Source organism: Centruroides sculpturatus, unplaced genomic scaffold (genome assembly GCF_000671375.1).
Source record: "Centruroides sculpturatus isolate CEXI.00-Female unplaced genomic scaffold, Cexi_2.0 scaffold1485, whole genome shotgun sequence".
In the NCBI taxonomy this organism is placed as follows: domain Eukaryota; kingdom Metazoa; phylum Arthropoda; class Arachnida; order Scorpiones; family Buthidae; genus Centruroides; species Centruroides sculpturatus.
In genome coordinates, this window is record NW_019385640.1 from 102,450 (window position 1) to 124,977 (window position 22,528).

General features: G+C 29.9%; 1 protein-coding gene across 1 annotated transcript in view; it reads right to left on the reverse strand.

Moving 5' to 3' along the window:
• The window catches only part of LOC111640811 (28S ribosomal protein S29, mitochondrial-like), a 50,529-nt gene that overhangs the window by 22,990 nt on the left and 5,011 nt on the right, over nt 1-22,528 (reverse strand). Inside the window, exons 3-6 of the mRNA XM_023386873.1 lie at nt 17,692-17,796; nt 12,493-12,601; nt 8,147-8,239; nt 4,358-4,500 (exon numbers count right to left, since the gene is read on the reverse strand). Coding sequence (XP_023242641.1) covers nt 4,358-4,500; nt 8,147-8,239; nt 12,493-12,601; nt 17,692-17,796 — 450 coding nt within the window. The remainder of the gene's footprint in view (nt 1-4,357; nt 4,501-8,146; nt 8,240-12,492; nt 12,602-17,691; nt 17,797-22,528) is intronic.

Consider the following 22,528-nt stretch of genomic DNA (forward strand, 5'->3'; position numbering starts at 1 on the left):
ACGAGCCTTATCCTCCACACTAAAATCATTATTTCTAAATCTTTCAAACCACTTCTGCGCAGTCCTTACACTTGTTACAGTTTGATTATAAGCAGTATTTAATTTTTTGGCTGCATTTGTAGCATTCTCACCACTTAAAAATAAAAAGTATAAAACATGTCTCTTATATTCATCTGTTACTTCCATTTTAACGAAAATAAACAACTGAAATGTTCCCAATTCTGAACAGTATTATATGAATGAGATCCAATTTAACACTTCAGTGTAAAAAGTATCACATTAGACCAGCATTTTTAACAGCAAAACAAGATTTTTCTCAAGGTCATAAAATACGAAGGAACTTATGGACTGACCTGATAATAAAAAAATTGAAATAATAGATGAAAAAGTAGTAGTATATTCTATTCAATTAGTTGTGAATAAGAAAAACATATACATAAGTGAAAAAAAGAAAACTTAAAATACATATAAAGGAACATATCAGTGTAGTTAAAGGAAATAATGCAAATTCAGCAGTAGCCAAGCATTACAACAGAAAAGGATGTGAAATTAATTTAAGTACAATAAAATAAAGAAAAAACAAAAGAAATGTATTTAAAAGATAACTATTTGAACATATTTATATAAAAAAAACAAGGTAATAAAATTAATAATAATTTGGGAAGAGAAATTATGGAACAGTATCATTTAGAGAAAGCATAATAAATAGAAGCAAAAGTAACAATGAAAAATATAACAGAAAAAGGATGTAATATGGAAAAACATTAAACCAAGAAAATAACTAACCAAGATCAGTGAGTACAGAAATATTTTTAACATTTCATAAAAAACTAAAATTATTTAAAAGGTTTATCATTTCATACAGGTGTTATTTAGAAAACATTAAGACAGGTACTGTACATTACACTCTGTTTTTTGGACACTTTATATCAATATTGGTGTTGTTTTAATATTGAACAATAAAATAAAAGTAAGTAATTTTATCTTATCTTAAATATTATTGTCGGGTGTAATGTCATCATTTTTAAAAAAGTTTATTATACACAATTTATAGAATGTAAACCTGGTGAAGTGAGACCTTCAGGTCCAAAACACAGAAGTGGGTACAGGTGAAAATAAAGATATTTTCTATTGACTAAGATTGCCTCTCTTTGCTAATCAGAAACTACATCAGTATAATAAGTCCTATTAATAAACAAGGTCCAAATAAACAATATATACATAGAAATGTAATACAGTAAGAACAGAGGTAAAAAGAATTCTTATAATATAATTTACATAATTGTGTTAATTATTAATATTTATATTAATCTTGTTTANAAGCTAGCAAAAAGTATACGCACCCATAGACCTTGCTACTCACCGTCGATTCGAGCGTCACACAGGGGGCAAAAGCCCTTGAAAGTTGGCAAAAAATAAAAAAATGTTTATAGAATCTAAATTATTACTTTCGTGAATTACACTATTCCTCGCTCGATAAACCGAATGTGTATAAAAATTAACTCCATTCTGTTCCTCTAAAAGTCGTTCAATGGGAGGATTCCTCAGCGCTTTATTATTATTGCTATGGAAATTAAAAAGAAGCGATATATTGTTTCAATGTGTCAATTTTTTAATTAAAATTTTCTCTGTAACAATAATCAGAAAACAAAGTTATACGAGTCGGTAATGAATACTTTGTAATTTAAATTTTGACATTTACAAAATAGTTTTCCGCTAGAGGGTATAACCGAGCTTGTTTTGGTGGGAAGACACATGTTTACGAGATGTGAATGTATTGGGAAGATGGAGAAATACGAGAAAATCCGTACAGTGGGAAGAGGTGCTTATGGGTTGGTAGAATAAATTATTGGAGTTAATTATTAATATTTATATTAATCTTGTTTTATCAAACTTTTATGAGCTCTATTAATTCTTAAGTTATCTTAAATCAAACAAACAGATTAACCATTTAATTAAACAGTTCATTTTTATTTAGCCATTTCTAATTATTTCATACAACATACTATATTTACGTAAATGTAAGATGCCAATCAAATCTAAGATGCACCTTAATTTATACATGTTCCCCCAAAAAAATTATTTCCTGAAAAAAATAGATAACTCCAAATAAATTTATGACAACATAACCGATTCTGTTGACATAAATATGTTCAGTATTCAAAAAAGTAAATTACATATATAACTATCTTTCAATGTATCAAAGTCAGAAACATCTTCACTTTCCGTTTTAGGTTCTTCTGAATTGGCATTGGATTTCATGGTCACGTCTACTCACGTGCAATCATCCTTAGTGCTATCTAAAGCATTGGATATGCAAGATTTCTTGAAATAGTGCTGCACTATTTTTTCTGTGAATTTCATTCAAGTATTTATGGTGTTATTGTAATAAACTAATTAGAATAAATTAAGTTAACCTCTTAAATATTTGCTAATATGTATATTGGTCTAATGAAATCATTAAAATGACACAATGAAATTAATGGTTTCTAGTGACAGACATATGTGAGATCGGCCACGGGTATAGGGTTGATCCTATACCTCTTACAGGCTCAGATTAACCGAAATCTGTTCTGAGTTTCAGATCGAGAGATCCGATCCTAATCAGGATTTTGACCGGGAGGGCTCTTTAATATTAGAGAGGATATAGACGGCAAAGTCTTTATCCAACGTCAGGATTCGTGACACCAGTTTGTCAATTTAATTCCGCGGACAAACATGCGTAGGAGATCTGATTCAGACACAAATTAAGAGTCATTTCATTTGATAAACAAACAACAATAAATTTAATAAGACATAAGAAAATAAAAACTAATACAAAATATTAAATGAAGGAATGATATAACTACTACAATTAAAATACACGTAGAGAGATATACAACCCTATTATAACCGATACAAGATCAAGAGAGAGATTACAATATCGTTATAAAACATACAACCTGGTTTAGTTGTCTTTCGTCTTCTCTCTGTAGGTAAGGGACACTTCAGAGATAAAGTTCATTTATTTCTTTCCATGGGAGATCGATATGTGCACAAAATCAAAGTATAACTTCTAAGTGCTAACTCTGGAATTATTCTATGTGACTTGTCTAAGGGCGTTGGTCATCAGGAGGAAAACACGTGGAGTCCGGACACTTCCAGGTCTGTCGATGAACTCCCCGAATTCTGACAAATTTCCCCTATATCTCATGATTTACGACCAATCATTTGCCAGAAACTCTTTCATGTGAACGGATGAAAGGGGAATCAAAGAGGGGTAGTTAGTTCCCATCTGAGCGAGATTTTTAGCGGATAAGGGAAAACAGAGGATGTACGAACTTCCCTCAAAGGAAGTAGCATCTGTTATCTATCTTTCCCACGTTGGAAAACGTTACTTTCTCACCAAAAATGAAATAATATTTTATGACAATATTTAACATTATTAAATAGTTATTAATTTTAGACCCAGGGGCCTTTCAGGTCTCACACATATGACACTAGACATTACCATCATTATGACGTATTACATCAAATTTAAGAAACATCCTATCTTTTAGAGATGATAAAACCTAAAAAAAAGTTCATCTTTCATTCAAGTAAATATGGGTAAATTAATTCCAAATCTTACATGTTCTCACACTAAATCAAAAATATGTTCTAGCATAAGAACTAAGATTCAAATAGGCATGATGATTTTACTTAATCAAATATATAACATTATTTCAAAGTTTTTTTTCATCTGTAAATGTTTTCTAAAAGAATTTAATACAAAACTAGTGTATAAAATTACCAGAAATTTGGTGTTATTTGCAAACATATACACTCACAGATAAAGCATTAGAATACCTTAGTGCTTTGAACATCCATATATCTGCAGCTTCTGCCACTGCTAATTATTTACAATTTTGTTCCAAATAACACCATTAAATACCAAATAAAATGAAAAAAATATGTAAAATTTACTTAAAAAATTGCATTATATATTATTGAAAAAACACGCCAATGTAATAGTCACTGTAGTCCTTGCATGGCATCTAATATATTCACCAAATAAAAAATTTGCATAGACTTTATCAAGATAATTCAAATTGATATAAACTAAATATGGCATTTACCTCTCTACTATTTTGTATATCGTAGAAATTTTAAAAATTTAATATTTTAAATTATTACAGCAATTATGATAAATTGAAATTTTTTTAAAAAATCTAGTTACAACAAGATTTTCAAATAATTATTAAAGAATAATCTCTAAATACAGTATCAAAGTTCAAGATTTTTTGAGAAATTACCATAATCTTTTTAATTAAATAAAGTAATCAAAGATGACTTCTAATTTTAAAAATATTAGATCCAAATAACTAATAAAACTTACATCTAACTCCTGAAGCAACAAAGTATTTTGCGAGTGAAAATGCTGCAGCCACAGAGCCGAGTCGATCGGGAGATCCATTTTATTAGTATCCTGATCCCAAAGCGAAGTTGCAGTGTCCTTAGGCCTTCGAGTCCAATTTGGAGCTGAAAACGATGTTTTTTTTATTTATATATTAATAAAACTTTTGCAATAATGAAAAATGGCAAGTTTAAATTTATTTTATAAACAAGTATTGATAACTACAAAACTTCTGAGAAATTATGTAATTAAGAAAGTAAACACTCTGTGAAACTAATGCATCTTATTTGTATAACAAAAATATGCTGAAACTAGTCATTTATATTTATAATAAACACTACCATATGTGACCATTTAATTTCAATGGGTTCTTTTTAATAAAAAGTTTCTCTGTGTGTTCTGTTTTAATACATATTTGTGTGAAATGTTTGTTTTCTTTTGTTATTTTTATAATTGCAATTATTGATGATGAAGACAAAAACAGAAACAAAGTTTAGAATGACACCAAAAATGAACAATCCATACATATCACCTTTGATTATAAACAGATGGCACCACACACAGTTTTAAATGCTGCCATGGAAGTTAAGCAACATGTTGCTGGATTTTTTTAATCATAGAAGTAATTAACATTTGCAAATATTGAAACATATTCCATCCAACTCCTTGATGATTTTCTAGACATCACTTCAAGCTTCAGACAATACAATGCAATGCTGATTTTCAAGCATACGAAGTCTGTCCCAAAAGTAAATGTACTGATTTTTTTATTTCAAAGTGTACAAGAGTTACATCAAACTACAAACGATCTCCTTCAAAGTACAACCCTTGTGAGGTCACACAGTGGTTTCAAAGTTTTTTCCACTGGTCGTAGCAGTATTTGAAGTCGTTTCTCGTAAGGATGTTTAATTTGTCCGTTGCAAGTTTTTTGATGTTTTCCACTGTCCCGAAATGATAACCTTTCAACTTGGATTTTATCTTAGGGAATAGGTAGAATTCAAACAGAGCTAGGTCCAGGCTGTAGGGAGGTTGTGGGAGTGGGGGATTTTTTCTTGGCCATAAATTCTCAAATTGATAGCACTGTGTGAGCAGGTGCATTATCATGGTGCAGCACCCAAACTTCTGCAATGTCTCTGTGGACTTGCTTGACCTGTTTTCAAAGTCGTTCCAAGATATCTTTGTAGAAGGCCTGATTAACTGTCTGTCCCGAAGGTAAAAATGTTTTGTGTACAATTCCACTGCTATCAAAAAAAAAAAAAAAAAAAACAATAAGCATCATCTTTATCCTGGATCTTTGTGACATCTAAACACCATGTTTCTTGATAAAGTGTCATCTCCATAAGCATCAGTTACATCTGCAAATGTCTCGATTGCAGATTTCTTGACTTTCACACAAAAGTTGATAGCTTAATGTTTTTCCGAGTTTTTCTCCATTTCAAACATAACAATGTATTAAAACACTATCTTACACACACAGAGATTATGCACGTTTGACTTAATTAACCAATCAACTTGAAACAGATCCAGACATGCTGTTAAGATATCTAGCAACATTAAAATACAATTAATGATGTGTTATGCTGCACAGTTTTCAAATAAAAAATCAGTACAATTACTTTTGGGACAGACCATGGTACTTTGTGCCCAAAAATCTATCCTAACTCAAAATCTCATATCAAGATGAACTTACTATTTCTTGTGACTTAAATTTGTAACTTGCTCTGGTATAACCCAATCACATTGCATTCTCCAAATAACATTAATGTTCTACAGAACACTTATTTACCTATCAATCAATGAATCTAAATAAAATAAAACAAACAGTGTCAATTAAACTATTCACTGACACAAAAGGAATATGAAATACAAAAACTGAATATGACATAAGAAAAGCAAATAAGATATCAGACATTTCTTTATTTCGTGGTGAAAAAACAAAAATTAGCAAAGAAGAAAAGCAAGCAGAAAATAAGTAAAATCTTTTTTGACGTTTAACAGAAATGTACTCAGCAAAAAAGAACTAATCAAGTAACTAAACACCTTATTCATTGATGAGGGGGTTTATTAAAAATGAATGTTTTCAATCTACTCGGAATAGATCAAAAACGTTTGTTTTTAATAAACCCCCCTCAGCAATGAATAAGGTGTTTAGTTACTTGATTAGTCTTTTTGACTACTTTGCAATCCCTTATCATTTAATTATGTAGCATGAATTGATTCTTTTAAAGTACAGTGGAACCTCAGTATACAACCTTAATCCGTTCCTGGTGTTTGGACTTATACCGAATAGGACGTATACCAAACCAACCTTTTCCATAAGAAATAATGTGAAAATGATTAATCCGTTCTCATGTAAAAAAATGGCTGGCTTTAAACGCCTCGCTTTCTCGCTAGTTTCTGCTTGATTTTTCACGACATCAGCATGTATCCTTTTAGCTTTCTCACAAATAATTTCTTCTGATACGCTGTCACCAGTGCACTGTTTTTCAGTTATCCAAAGCAAAAGCAATTTCTCGATCTAATGTCTTCAATCTCTGTTTAGAAATTGATTTAACCCCTTTCGCAATGTTAGCAAATTTAATAATGTCTTTATTTTTCACTATTGTTGATATCGTTGTTCTCGGAATACTGAATGCAACAGTTAAATCTCGAACACGCATGCCACCTTCATATTTCTCAACAATCTCTTTTTTCAGTTCTGTTGTGATTCTAGTCATTTTTTATTTTTCTGTTGCCTTTTTGCAATTCATGATTAATAAAAATAATAAAATGTTACTTACAAATTAAAATCAGAAGAAATTTAACAAAGTTATAAACCGTGGCACCGCGAACGTCTAATCTGGTCTAGTACACCGATAGTGCTACTTGTTCATAGATGGCGTGTATAATTGAATTAAGTCGTATACCGAGCAAAATTTGTTTCGTCCAAACAGGACGTATTCCGAATTGGACGTATTCTAAAGCAGACGTATACCGAGGTTCCACTGTACTTGTTTTATAACAATGTACATAATTTCAACATGTCTATTCAATATTGACTGACAATATCTCATTTGTAATTAATGTAATTATGATCATAGTAACGAGAAAAATTAAATGTATTCAATTATATAGCTTAAGTATTCTGATATCTGATAATAAACAGAAGTCAGTGTATTATTACTTATGTAAGCCAAGCAGATCTCTATTGCTCACTAATATGAACAATATCTGCTTTGAAAGATTACAGAAGGTTAAAAATTTCTCATATTTTAACATAAGGCTAAATCTTTCCTCAAAGAAAATAAGAGATAGAAAAAATTTCAAAATTATGAATAATGTTTTGCCAGAAAATTCTGTTTCACAGTGTTAAAAAAAGAGACTAATAGGATGTAAGTAAAAGTAACAAAACCAAGCATGATGAAAATATATTTTCTATTTGTCAAATCTATATTTGTACAAACAAGAATTTAAAAGTTAAAATTTAAAACAAATAAATATTATATATAATATACAATGTAAGTTAAAAAGTGTCATATTTATCAAAATTACAAAACAATTTACAATAAAATAATCATGACGTCACCATTTGTATTCTGATAACAAGCACATTCTCAATAAGATTAACAACATTATTAAAATGAATATGTTTATAAATGAATATTGATTTGTAAAATTTATCTGAAATTCAATAGTAATATTATTTTTTGTTAACAATTTTACTTTTAATAATATCTTTTGAAATCAATGCACTAAAATTTATCTTAGGATAATTATCTTGTATTCGCTTACCCCAAGGAATGTGAAGTACCAGCCAGTTTTTCTCTGAGGCATAATGAACTATATGATTGAGAATGGCTGATTTTCCCGTTCCGTTTCGACCATCTACAGATATTAAGGGACTAATAAAAAAAATATATGGACTGTTTATTTTGAAAGTGGTGTAAGTCCATCTTTTCTTCTTTTGAAATATTTTAAGCATTTGCATTTTAGTTGATTCAAAAATATAAATAAAATGTACTAAGTTTGACAATGTTTCTATGACTTTAGAAATATCTAAGTTGACTGAATAAAGACTTCTATGTGAATTTAACTAAACTACTATATTTTTTCTGGGCCATAAATGTACTTACACCACTTTCATAATTATTGAACTGTAAAATTCATTAAATGTCCATTATGTAGAACTCAATTTCACTTGAAACACATTGTGTTTTATTATGATTTTGTTTATATATAATAACAAGAAATAAAATAGTGTTGTTTTTTTCTGAACATTAAAAATATTTACTAACTGTTAAACTATTTTATGATAAGTTTATCATTATTATAAGCTTACCATTAGACACTGCTTTTCATTTAGGTTCATTACATGAATTTTTTTCCATTCTATCAAATTGTACATTTGTTGGTAAAATTCATAGTTTTACTCCTCTGTTGTAAGGAGCTGTCCATAAATGATGTCCACGCTGGAAGGGAAGGAGAGGTTAACCCTCCTCCCTTAAGACAAGTCAGACAAGAGGGGATGAGCATTAGTGGACATCCATTTATTTCATTAAATTTTATACAGTTTATGCATTTTATTATATTTATTTCAAAGTTTCTTGTATGTTTCATTTCTACTTATGGTATCATTCATAAAGTGATGAAGGTTTTAATGGGAGTTGAGTTATGTCAGACATCCAAAGAAAGGAAGGGGTTACAAAAACTTGGACAAACTGGGACAAGAGGGAGAAGGGAGTAAAAATTTCAAGAAAAATGCACATGTAATTTATGGACAGCCCAAGTGCTTAATTAGACTGCAGAAAATGGACTTACACCACTTTCAAAATGAACAGTCCATATGTATTTTTTAATCAAATATCAAATTCTATACATTATATCCAATAATAATTTGGTAAGTAATATTTTTACTAAGCCAAAACCTTGCTGTGCTTCTTAAATCCTCAAATTCTCATTTTATAACAATTGTCTAATGATCAATGACTGTCTTGTAATCTAATCTATTCATTTCACAACTGTCCAAAACACATTTATGGCCATTTTGTGACACATGCCCTTAGCTAGAAAACCAATAATCAAATAGAATTTTGATGAAGGTGGTTGGATTACCCCTGGCAAAATTTTATTTGATCATTTATAGTTTTTATATAAATATATAATTTTTAACATTTAAATTTTGAACATTTTTGCACCATTCTGTAGCCTATGTACTGTACATTATTTAACAGTATTAGATTTTAAAATTTTTTAGGGGATGGGACCCAAACTCTCTTTTCCTCCCCAGTAAGACCATTCCACATTTTGCTACAGAAACACTTATTATAATTGGTCTAACTATGCCCTTCAGTGTAATTTTGTAAAATAAATAACTTATAAGCAGCACTGATCATTAGATGTTTATTCTAAAAACAAAATTCAAGTAATATTTTTATTGTAATATTTATAATGAATTTTTACAAATTTTGTTTTTTCTCTTTATTGTGTTATATAAAATTCTTTACTTTTATTAATTCCAAATCTTATAATTTTGAATGAGAAGACAGTTCTTGAAAGTATTTATAGTACTAATTTTTCATTGTGTTGCTTCTATCTAATAGTTTTTATTTATGTTTTCCCAAATTTTTATCTTTTTTTTCTATAAAGGATGCTAATCAATTACCAATATAAAAATTTTTCTGTATAAATTTTACTACTTATAGAAAAGTATGTAAAAAATGAAATGCACTTAAACTAATTTGCCAATAATTTGCTGTCACTTTATTTTTGTTATGTTTTCAAACATTTAATTTTATATGGGCAATATTTATTTGTTTTTTCTATTGGAAGCCAGCTTTTTGCTGCATTGCTGTAATTTATAAGTTCTCTATTCATTTTTAAGCCCGATCTTTGAAAATTCCAACATTGTATGGAAATAATAAAGTGTCTTTAAATTCAAAAGAAATAAAAATTAGAAGAATTACATTGATTGAACTAGCCATAATCCATCAAAAATGACATGCTAAAACATAAAATTTGTCAACTTTAAGTTGCACCATAGCCATTTTCAGATTTAAGATATTAGCAGGGCTGTGGAGTCGGAGTCATGGAGTTTTGGTGTTTTAGCTAGAGTCGGAGTCGTCAAAAAATCTGCCGACTCCGACTCCTTTTTACTTACCAACTTGTTATGTATATAAAACGGAAAAGTATTGGAATTGTGTCAAATTTGACAATCCAAGTTTTTTTCTCTTTTTTTGCAAATCTACACATTTGGAGATCCCCGAACTCCTCAAAAAAGTCAATAAAAGAGAAAAAATTCACATGCACGTGTGTGTTAACGTCTAATTTCTTTAATTTCTTTATTTTCCGTTCTGAGATATTAAACAATATCTCAGAATGGGTAAAGTTTAAAAAACAAAATGTGGCACTGTAGCTGGCATATAAAAAGGCATTAATACTATTAAATTTAGGTTCTTAATTAAAGGTCAACAGGGTGATGACATAAAAGTGTTCATATGTCATATCTCTTAATGAATATTTTACTTGTTATTAGCGTTCAAAATTTAAAAAAATAAAATAAAACTCGTCACTACCTTCAAAGTACGCTTTTTTGTCACTTTATAATAGTACAGTAAAACCCATTAAGATGTTCTTGCCTAAGATGTTACAATGTAAATGGGGACACAATTTAGTTCAACAACTTTGACGCTTAATAACTAACTCCTGTGTTAAACCATCAAACTCCGATTCTGTCCACTCTGACCACAGAAATTATTAGGCTTCAAACAGGGTGAACAAAATCATGTCCCCCACACACAGTCTAACATCCACACATATAGAAAAAAACCTTGAATCTTTTGCATATCTCGAAATTTCAAGGTGTCCTGAATCCAAAAATGTAAAAATTTGGGAAGGGTCATTTTTTGACCCAGCGCTACACTTTTCCTCTTAAATATAACAGCCAGAAAAATAAAAATTATCGAATACATATTTACATATTACTTAGAGAAGTATTTTAGCTTTGGAATAAAAAGTTTCTACGCTCTATCTTTATTAGAACTCCATTTATTGAATCTTTTATTCTGAGGTCACGTGATGACATCAGAATTTCCGGGTCTCTTTCGGCAACAAGTCTACCCCTGGTCGGAGTCGGAGTCGGTAGATTTTTACGTAACTCCACAGCCCTGGATATTAGGAACATGAATTCAGATTCATGAATTGAAAGTTCTACTTCAGAAATACAGTCTGAAAGTTATAATACTGCATTGAGATAACTGACAAAAAGCATACAGCATTTATAATCATTAGAAAAATTTATACTGATGATAACAGTGAGAGTCTGTTGCATATTTAAATTTTCTTCCAAAAACTAACTTCATTTTCATGTAATAATGCAATGTACACAACATACACAACCATTTTTCAATCAGGATGGAAACTGGCAGAAAGAAGTAAATTGTTGGAATTTTTATTTCAAAGATTTTTGTAATAAATTTGTTATTGTAAAATCACTTACGTGTTGTGGCGTTACCACAGAAAAATGTTTCAAAATGGAATGGAAAATTATAAAATTTTGCAAACTATGTGTAACCGTGGTAACGCCACAACACATAAGTGATTTTACAATAATTATAAAGTCAGCGTGAAGTGATAACTTATTTTATTATGGAAAACAATAAATTTGTTTTTACGTTTAAGATAATCTCCGAGTGAAATTTTAAGTGGTGGTATTGATATTTATATATATATTGATTTTTAAAGTAATAAACAGAATGTTTTAAAATAATAATAATAATAAATATAAATTTAACAGATGCAATTGTTATCATTAATTCTCAATATTTGGACCTAAAACAGTTACTACAAAATGTATAACATGAATAACAGCTCATTATCAGTTCTGTGCTTTAACCAATATTTTTGATTAACTAACTAGATACAGGTTCCACTGTGATGCATAAGAGGCTGTCTGTTGTATATTATATTTTCTAAATTATTTATCTTTCTTAAAAGTAACTTTTAGATGTGTAAATATTAAATTTTTACACTCTACTTATTATTTAGAACATTAAGGATATTTATAAATCTCATAGATGTAATCATAAATTGTTAAATCAATTTGACATTTCAACTAATATAAGTTTACATTCAAAGGATACAAATCACATAATGAACAGGTGGAAGAGAATAATTTGCAGTCTCCAAATAATTCATAATCTGCAAAGCCGGGTAGCGCACCATAATACAGTTTTCTCTAAAAGTTTTGAACTACACAATATAAAGTTTTCATTATAATATTTTGTAAAGATAAAAAACTAATTACAGTAGATCCCCCTATAAAACCGTTTCCTATAGTTATGATTCCTATAAAAATTGTGGCAGTATCCGTAAACAACGGTAAAAATAACTCCTATAATACGTAAAACGTCATCGGGCAGCCGAACTACTTTCCCGCCGTCCGTAGCGCCACGCTACGGACGTTTAGGCGGATAAATTGAGTTTAGTATCGTCTGTTCATATAATTATATATAAATTAGGTACTGTACATATAATTATATATTAATTATATATAAATTAGGTACTGTATATATAATTATATATTAACTTAATTTATTGTAACTTTATTATAATTAAATATATATTTTTCGCCGTCTAGCGTCACGCTACGGCGAGTTAGGCGACCTATCGTCTGTCCAGTACTGTAATTTTATACATTTCTTGTGAAAGAAACATTTCTTATTTAACGGCCATAAAAATTATTTATATTAAGGATGTCTCCAAAGGTCAACGAAGTTTTCGCAGAAAAATAATATCAGAAATCGCGGCCGCGGTTTGATGCGCTGTTCCGCGACGAAACCAAGCTTTAGCAACGGGCGTAGTCGAACGGTACACACTCGGTAAGCAATCCTACAATTTTTTGTTTATAACGTAGTTTATACGGATTATTTTCAAAAAAATATACGTATTTTGGAAATGTTGAGTCGAATTAGTCTAGAATCGATTAATTTTATGAAAGAAAACTTTTCAAACAGCCGTAGTCCGTAAACTATGATTCCTACAAAACTGATTCATAAAGAACGGAACGTATCTACCGTCTTATAGGGGGGATCTACTGTATTTTACATAAATCATTAATGTGAACATTTTAAATATTTTCTACAGATCTTTTAAAGTATAAATTTAATTTAATAAATTACCAAAAACTATTATAACCCATAAAAAAAACCCTTTTTATTCTTGTTCATTGGATGCTGGTTTCTTATTTTCTATTTGAAAACAACTAGAATATTTCTTTTGTTCATGAAACAATATAAATGGATCACAAACCTTCAGCTTAGAACAGAACTCTTTCATTAACTTCACCTTATTGTTTCTTACATCATTAATCATTAATTATAATATGCATGACAATAAAAAAGAGAAGAAAGATTATAGCTGTTATCAAATAATTCTATTTTCTTTTATTTTTCAAAACCACAATGCAGCATAATAATCAACACTTGGCATAACTCATTCATTTATTTCAGTTTTTGTTGAGACGCATTCTTACACACGTTTCGGGCTTTGTTTTGCCCCTCTTCAGTCAACTAGAAACATATAAAACCAACTTTATACACATTATGACCGGACGTATGAATTTAAAAACTTAAAAAATTTTTATAATTTACAAGTAACATATCTTTTAAAACCCTTTTTAAAGTTTTTAAATTCATACGTCCGGTCATAATGTGTATAAAGTTGGTTTTATATGTTTCTAGTTGACTGAAGAGGGGCAAAACAAAGCCCGAAACGTGTGTAAGAATGCGTCTCAACAAAAACTGAAATAAATGAATGAGTTATGCCAAGTGTTGATTATTACGCTGCATTGCGGTTTTGAAAAAATAACATAAAGATACAACACGGTTTCGAAATATGAAAGAATTCTATTTTCATTTCGTGACTTTTAAAAATTTAAACTATCACATATAAATTCAATTCTTTATAAATTTCTAAATTAGATATCATTGGACAAAGTATAGTTATGTTATTCTAAAAATAAGAACAAATTTTAAATTATTTTCTGTAAAAAAAATTCTAATTTCATATTCAAAAATGTTAATGGATTTTGTTTATTTGGTTTTTAGTTTGTTAACAAATTAAATAAAGAGAAAGAATCACCTTTATTCTATTGAAAAAGCAACACTGACTGTTGAAAAAACAACAATCTTTTATAGAGAAAAATAAATTTAATGCTGTGCTAATGTTTTGACAGAAAATATAAATCAGTACCTATAGTATATTGTTTGCCTAAAATTTTCCAATTTCTATCATTGTAAACAAGGTAAACAAATATATATAGTTACATAGACTTAAGATGACTTATGCAAACTTGACTGTATTTTTAAAAAACAAACTAATCCAGAAGTATATAAAGAATATAAACAATTTGAACAAAAATAATACTTATACTGAATTTGTGAAACATTAATCTAAGTGCCACTTTTTGTAAGCAATGGTTCTATCTTTCAGTTGCCAAATCATATCACATATTTTTTGATCATTTGGTAATTGATATTAATTAATATTTTATAGAAAATATTCTTGCAAAATGTTTTTTTCACTTATTTTAATAAATATTTGAATTATTATTTATAATGAATTTTTTAATCTGTATCTACACGTATTTTTAATATTTGTAATTAATAATTTAAAATAATAATTTTAATTTACATAATACATTTCAAACAACATTAAATGATTCTTAACCAAAATCATCTTAAAACTGTATATGAATAACAAAATATTTTGAGAAAAAATAATCTAAAGAATCTAAATTATATACCGTATTTTACAGACTATAAGATGCACTTTTTTCTTTGAAAAATTGCCTCCAAAAGTCAGGTGCATCTTATACTTGAAATTAATATAAAAATGTCCAGTGTTTGATTTAAAATTCCCGCATCTTAAAAATGACCGTATATTTTATGCCGCGGGAAACCTATCTCTATCTGGCAACATTGAATTCAACTGGCAGCATCAGTGCAACGATGCGATGAACATGAGTTGCAGGGTGTCGGGATAGAATCGTCTGGACGTACGATTCCCGCACTTTTTCTCTTTTCAAACGAGCAACGGTTGTTGCCATATAAACTCAGATCACAAGACGACCGGTGGTTGTAAACCCACGACCGTGGATTGGCCAGAGATCATCATGCAACCATTGTACGATCAGCAGACTTCCAATAGCACTACTAAACATTGATTGGTGGATCAGTATTTGCTTCAATCTGTATAAAAAGATTGAATTTAGGCGGTAAAAATGTTAAAATGTTATTTTTTTTTAAAAATTAAGGTGCATCTTATAGTCCGTAAAATACGGTATTTAACTACTGTTTTTCCACATGAATAATGTACTAGAAAGAAACATAATGGTATCAAACGGAAGAAACATAGTAAAAAAAAAAATTGTCTGAGATTTGGAAAAAACACAGTTTAAGATATTTTATTCATCCATTTTAAATTTAATTTAATTTAATACTAAATGTAATTAAATAATGGTTTCTAAATCAATATCTAAAAAAAGTTCTTTGCAATGCTGCTAATTCATTTATTGCATAATATATTTTTTGTAAATAAAATTAGATATAAATATTATTAAAACAGTAATATTTTTCTCTAATAAAGAGACAATATCAAGAGTATAACTGATTGATTGTTATAAAATAAAAACTGTAGAAAATATTTATATTTAGTTAATCAAATTATTGAGTGTCACTGTAATCACGAGTTTGAATGATACAACTTCAGTTAATAATACAGAAAACATCTACTAATCACATAAGGAATATAAGGACATAATCACATTGGTCTTATGTGATTATGTCCCTTTCTTGCTTACGAGGGAAATCAATAATCTTTGCCAACTAATTTTTCTGAAAAAAATTATAATTCCAAAACTAAAGTATACATGAGAGGGAAATTCCTTCTACATTGTCTCACCAGTTTCTAATATTGTTTGGTAAGATATGGTGGAAATATGGGCATTCAAAAATGGTGGGAGTTTTGTGAATTTCCATTCTGGCCTTAGTCTCGCGTTTTTCCCAAAACCCGATATTTTCTTTCAATGTGGCCCAGAGAGACTAAAAGGTTGGACACCCCTGATGTAGGTCATAGTAACACGAGTGAGTTCGATGACGTCAGTTCGAGTACAACTCGAAAAACTTGAGACTAAGGCCCCTAGAGGAATACAGAAGTGTGATTTGATTTGTGTGTCCATCTGTGTCAAGAATGCAAGCAAAATTTATCAAGAAACTAATACTATGCATGGGGACAATTGTCAATTATGTCAAAGTATAAGTTAGAACTGTGAATAGTTCAGAAATGGAATGACAAGTACCAGAAAAACCCCAGGTTGGGCCATTTTTGATCATCTCTCATAAAGTCCCAGATCTGGCATTCTAGTGATTATTACCTTTTTTGTCTCCTGAAGAAGGATTTAGTAGATCACTCACTGCGCTGAAAGTATTGACTGTTGTCTTCAAATTGTTTGCATAAATAAGTTTGGCTGCATACACAACTGGACACATTCTACAGAAGTGGTATCCAAAAATAATTTATACCACAATTGAAGAAATGTTTGACATGTCTCAGAAACTACATGAAAAAACAAAACTTTCATATATATATATATATNTGCCACAATGGGAGAAATATTTGGCTTGTTTTGGAAACTACATAGAAAAATAGGGTATGAACTGGACTTTTTTGAAATTCTGAAATAACAGTCAAATTTCTAGAAAAACATTGCTGGCAAAGAATTTTTGATTCTCCTCATATAAAAATATTATTTACTATTCAAAAAAAAGATATGTATATGATATATTTTATTAATATGATTATTAAATTCATTATATTTTCATGCATTATTTTTAATGAAAAATTGAGATTCTGAAGTGCATGTAAATATGATGTGATGATAAACAATTTTAAAAAAAAATGAATATTTTCAAAACTAATACTATTTAGTAATTTGTAAACTGGAGTAAATGAACATGGCTTCTTGATTTTCTAAAAACCAAAACGTTGTTTATTTAAAAATTTCAGAGAATCTTATACATTCATTTGTTTTAAAATATGTAGGCTTCTGAGAGTGCACATATATGTGTAAATTTCTGCACATTTCTATACAGTATTTCTAAATATGATAACTTTTAGTAAATTATTCATGTAGAAGAATTTCTAATTTTAAAAACATTTTTAATTAGCAGCACAATAACAAATATCCTTTTAAAAATTATTATTATTATTGTTGTTTCTTTATAGATAAAAATACTTTTTATAAGAATATATCACATAGAAGACACACAACAATTTATTACCTGAGCTTCATATGATTTTGAAAATCCTCCAAGAGTAAAAAGTTTCTTGTATGTTTTGGGAGGGATTGAATAAAATTTACCTTCATGCTGCAGTGTATGATTCACCTGACAAAAAATATTTCTAAAATGAATACATATTATTTTGCATATCATTTAAACAATACTTTCATTAATTTCAAAACTTTATTTCTTAATATTTTCTAATATTTATGTAAATAGTATCACTTATGCATAATCTTGCAAAATATAAACATAAACACAAATAATTTCAAATAACAATTATGATCTAAGTTGAAATTTCAAGATTTACTTTATTAAATCTATTATAGTGTATATTTTATATTAAAAACACTCTAAATAATATGAAGTCAAAACAGAACACAAAATGTCAAAACAGAAAATATTTATTCATATAAAATGATGAGAATTTTATTAAAATATTAAATCAAAAATATGCTAAAAAGCATAAGAAAAATAATCATTCTATAATGATCATTCAAGACTACCTTAGTGTTTTTAATAACGATTCAGTTTGAAGAAGGAAATTCCCTCATACAGTATAGTTTCAGAAAAGCATAACTCTCTCGCCTTCCTTGTAGAAAAATATCTTTAATGATCTTTATTGCCACATATTAAAATTACCAATTCCTCACCTGTATTTGTTTGTAATTGTTAAAGTACTTTCAGGATTTGGCTCTCACAGATAAAAGTGCATCATTGCCTTTGACTTCCCAAACATAAATAATTTCACTAAAGAATATGTGTTTTGGTTTCTTATGTAACTTTTCAAAAATGACATTATATTCCATCAATCCATCTTAGATTTATTACAGATCAGAAATCTGTCTTTTTATTTCAATGGCATCACATACATATGGAATAGAGTTGAGTTGTGCTTATGAGAAGAGTTATTATTAGTCTCCTCTGAGTTTTCTATCACTGTAAAATTTTCTGCTTTCCAATTTCCTCATTTGAGGAAGTTTAAAAATCACACTTCTATTCATTAAGATTATTTTATATTACAGCTGAATATTTTTCACATCCTTATCATCTGGATGACCAGGAGGCCTAACGTTCATGACTTTTTAAGGTCTGTCAAAAAATTTAGATCAGGGTTGTCCAATGTTTTTTCCTAATAGGCCAAATTAAAAATTTACATATATTCAGCATGCCACAAAGGTATTTTATATAAATGTATGCTTTTAAAAAGTTCAAAGTGTGAATATCTAATTTTGATAACAAATATATACAATTACAAAAAATACTGTATTATTGACAGTAAAAACAAATTATTAGTGATGTAACGAATATTCGGTTACTATTCGGTATTTGGCCTATTTTTCACTATTCGGCTGAATACCAAATACCTAGAAACAGGAGTAAGCAATAACAAAAACACAGTAAATTAATCATTTTGGTATTTAGATTTAATGTTATCGGGTTAACTTATAACATGCACAAAATAAAAAAAATAATAATATTAGTCACAAGTATTCACAATTTATAATTACAAAGATCAGCACACGTACACACCTATTCGTTCAAGAATCGTTGCACATATCTGAGAGTCTGACCCTGCCTATCCTTCTTTTTAAGCGCTCGTCTTTGCCCTTCCCTTTCTCTTTCCTCTATCTCTCTAGTCCACGTATGCCTATGCATACATCATAATACGCCCTCGCGATACTTTCGATTCGTCACTTTTCCATCATAGTTTTTCCATTTTATAATTACGTGACTCATATCCTAGTGATAACAGAGAAAAGAGACAGATAGGGCGTCGGTATATGTCACAGTTATGATTTCGCAGATTCGAGACAGCTCGGTAGCCCGAACAGTCCCAGGCTTTCGCCCGTGCACGCTAAGTGACTTTCGTTACAAGCATTTAGCGTTCCGAAGTCTATGACAACAATTGTTTGGCATTGACGGCCGCAAATTTCGTGCCAATAAGCTGCTTTGACTTGTTCAATTATGTTATCCACGCAATACTTTCATATTTATTTTCACATTTTTACTTTGCGGTCCTTCTCTGTTCTTTTTCCGTTATTTACACGTGTAGGTCATTTCATTGTTATCCACATTTGATATCATCACTTACCACATACTGCCATGACGCTCATGTCTGTCCGCTACAACTGTCAAGAATTAACGCGATTGGTGAAGCATAGTGACAGCGGGCCAATAGAGAGCAGGGTCCTTGCCATAATGCGGTTTGCGTGCCAATTTTCATACGTGCGTTAATCAAGCCGAATAGTTTGGCCGAATATTCGGCTATTCGGCCACACTCCTGGCTGAATATTCAGTATTCAGCCTGAGGCCAAATATACTATTCGTTGCAACACTACAAATTATACTCACACAAAATAGATATAAATTCAATGTGAGTTTTGACATTGCCTTTCTTTCATAATATTGTCAATATCTGCATTTATGGTACTACTCTTAATTCTAAGAATGTTAATTAAATGGGAATCACTCAACCTATTTCTTTCAGCAGTTTGATGTTTTTCATGCATGAAAAGAATTGTTCAGAACAGTATGTTATGCACGTTCAGTAGTGCAGGTTTCTAGTAGAAATTATGTCATTATGAGTACAGTAATACCTCGACTTACGCGTATTACTGTACGCGTAATTTGAAAATTGCGTAACTCCGGGTTCCGGAGTTACGCGATTTTCAAATCTCGTCGATTCGTCTCTTGTTTGAGCGCCACATAACTGTTGATTACTGACTCCCCCCACACTATTGTTCAGCTTACATGTTCGGACGTATCGCGCGGAATTGACACATAGCTACAATTTATTTTGTTATTTATTTCTGTCTTTGTTATATCTACGGAGCCTTGAGAGACTCTATGTGGTGATTTCTTGTAACTGTAAACGAATCAAAAGATGAGACAAGATTAACAAGAGCATTTATTAGCTTACATACATCCGACTTGGATTTTACACAGATTGGGAAATTATACCCCAACTTACGCGATTATCGCTCAGTCCCACCTATCGCGTAAGTTCGGGGTATTACTGTATATCCAGTTAAAATGTATCCAGTTTATGATATACTTTACCAAACAAAATAGAAATGTACCTAAAGAATTTAGGGTGCAGTGGGCCATATAAAAATATTAAGCAGACCATGGGTTGGACAACCCTGGTTTAAATAATTTGGGTTTTTTGTTAACAATATTTATATTTAAATATAATTTTTATTTTTATTTAATATAAATATTTTTAATACATCAATTATTATAATTATTATTTAGAAGAACTTTAAACAATAATTTGTTTTAAAAATTCAAAAAATTGAAACAGTTTGTGACCAAAAATTTAGGTAATTTTACAAAACAATAATATTTATTGAAAATAATTAATATATTTTATCATCTTAATCAACCTCAGCAAAATAATTCAAAATAAATCAACAAACACCATTCAGGCTGCTGGGATTTGCTTTTATTTAAAAAATGTTTTCAACCTAGTCTAATAGGCTATCTTCAGGCTAACGGTATTTCTTGGAACATATTATGCCATTAAATATTGTCCCAAAATACAACACAAGAAAAAATAACTACCGTGTTTCCCTGAAAATAAGACCTAGCACAGATTTTGCTGAATTGCGAAATATAAGACCTCCCCCTGAAACTAAGACCTAGCGAAGTTTTTTTTTTAGTCGTAACAGTCATTGACAGATGGTTGAAAGTGGCTGTTGGCTTTTTGAAAGTACAGCCACTGATTGGTCAGCAGACAATTACGCCACACGGCATGATTTGCATAAGAGTATGGCTTGGGAATCACAGATTTGCATAACGTTACGGCTGGTGATGGTTAATTGGTCGGCCGGGAATCACGCCACTTGACATTTGCATAGTGCTACGGTTCAGTAAGCACTAATTGGTCATCGAGTCCGATGTTGACGCTATAAAAAGGCGACAGTTCGACACACCGGATATACGTCACTCTCGTCTAAGTTCGACTTCGGAATTTTTTTGTTCAATAATAAATGTGAATTCTTATTCCTGGAAAAAATAAGACATTCCCTGAAAATAAGACCTAAAACATTTTTCAGAGCAAAAATTAATATAAGACACTGTCTTATTTTCGGGGAAACATGGTATGTTTAAATATTTGAAAATGTTTTGTAAAATAAATGCAAATCCCAGCAGCCTAAATGGATTTGTTGATTTATTTTAATACATTTTATATTTAAAGTTTAATTCACTTTCCTTTATATAAAATTAACTCAAATTTTATTTCTCATTGTTAAAATACAAGTTTTAATAGTTTCATCTGGTAAATTATTCTAATACTTTTCAATTTCAGAGTTAGGTCATGTATGGTTCAATACTACTTGCATTTGGCATATACCTGTCTAGATATAATGTCCCAAAGATTTTCAATAGGGTTCAAGGTCTGGGATTTTAGTTGGCCACTTCATGAGATTATTTTTTGTAAACCAGGTTTGAGTTGCATTAGAAACATGATTGGGAACATTATCTTGCTGAAATATCCAGTTATTTCCAGCAATTTGTTCTCCAAAATGTAAACATGCTGTTGAAGAGTTTGTTTATAAAGTTTCGAGTTTTGATGTCCAGAAATAAATGTGGTTCTTTTCAGTTAACAAGATGCCAGAAGACTATTGAATTTAACAATTTAGCCCATGCAACTGTGCCAGCTTCAATTAGCCCACTTGACTGTGGAGTACTTAATGTCATGTAGTTTCAGGGAAATGTGGGTACTTGCCCCCACCCAGGTGCTGAGGTGCAAGCAAAAGCAAGCACTGAGGCACACATCTATATAGCGAAGCATGTAGAATAGGCGGTAGATTGATATGTGTTAAAAACT